Raw genomic sequence first — 1008 nt, 5'->3', positions numbered from 1 at the left:
CCCATCAAACACTCCCAGGACAGGTACAGCACGGGGTTAGATACAGAGTAAAGCTCCCTCTACACTGTCCCCCATCAAACACTCCCAGGACAGGTACAGCACGGGGTTAGATACAGAGTAAAGCTCCCTCTACACTGTCCCCCATCAAACACTCCCAGGACAGGTACAGCACAGGGTTAGATACAGAGTAAAGCTCCCTCTACACTGTCCCCATCAAACACTCCCAGGACAGGTACAGCACGGGGTTAGATACAGAGTAAAGCTCACTCGACACTGTCCCCATCAAACACTCCCAGGACAGGTACAGCATGGGGTTAGATACAGAATAAAGCTCCCTCTACACTGTCCCCCATCAAACACTCCCAGGACAGGTACAGCACGGGGTTAGATACAGCGTAAAGCTCCCTCTACACTGTCCCCATCAAACACTCCCAGGACAGGTACAGCATGGGGTTAGATACAGAGTAAAGCTCCCTCTACACTGTCCCCCATCAAACACCCCCAGGACAGGTACAGCACGGGGTTAGATACAGAGTAAAGCTCCCTATACACTGTCCCCCATCAAACACTCCCAGGACAGGTACAGCATGGGGTTAGATACAGAGTAAAGCTCCCTCTACACTGTCCCCATCAAACACCCCCAGGACAGGTACAGCACGGGGTTAGATACAGAGGAAAGCTCCCTCTACACTGTCCCCCATCAAACACTCCCAGGACAGGTACAGCACGGGGTTAGATACACAGTAAAGCTCCCTCTACACTGTCCCCATCAAACACGTCCCAGGACAGGTACAGCACGGGGTTAGATACAGAGTAAAGCTCCCTCTCCTCTCTCGTGGTTCAGATAATAAGTTGAGACTTGGGTCCTCGATGAGGGATGTCTATTTCTCGTTGCGAGTGATTAATTGATGACGGATTGGGAGACTGGGTGGACAATTTGTGAATCCAGATTCTGAGTGTGTGCGATAATGACCCTCGCTTCCCCTCGCACCCCCCTATTCCTCGTAG

The 1008-nt window shown here is 51.8% G+C and overlaps 1 protein-coding gene across 1 annotated transcript in view; it reads right to left on the bottom strand.

The window, feature by feature from the left end:
• Positions 1 to 995: 995 nt before the first annotated feature.
• Positions 996 to 1008, bottom strand: part of LOC144487826 (tyrosinase-like) — a 14549-nt gene continuing 14536 nt past the window's right edge. Inside the window, exon 4 of the mRNA XM_078205899.1 lies at positions 996 to 1008. This exon is cut by the window's right edge and continues 159 nt beyond it. Within this exon, the coding sequence (XP_078062025.1) occupies positions 996 to 1008 (13 nt within the window).

This window comes from Mustelus asterias, unplaced genomic scaffold (assembly GCF_964213995.1).
Source record: "Mustelus asterias unplaced genomic scaffold, sMusAst1.hap1.1 HAP1_SCAFFOLD_1064, whole genome shotgun sequence".
NCBI classification, from domain to species: domain Eukaryota; kingdom Metazoa; phylum Chordata; class Chondrichthyes; order Carcharhiniformes; family Triakidae; genus Mustelus; species Mustelus asterias.
Note: the sequence above shows the minus strand (reverse complement) of the source record. Positions and strands in the feature narration are given on the sequence as shown.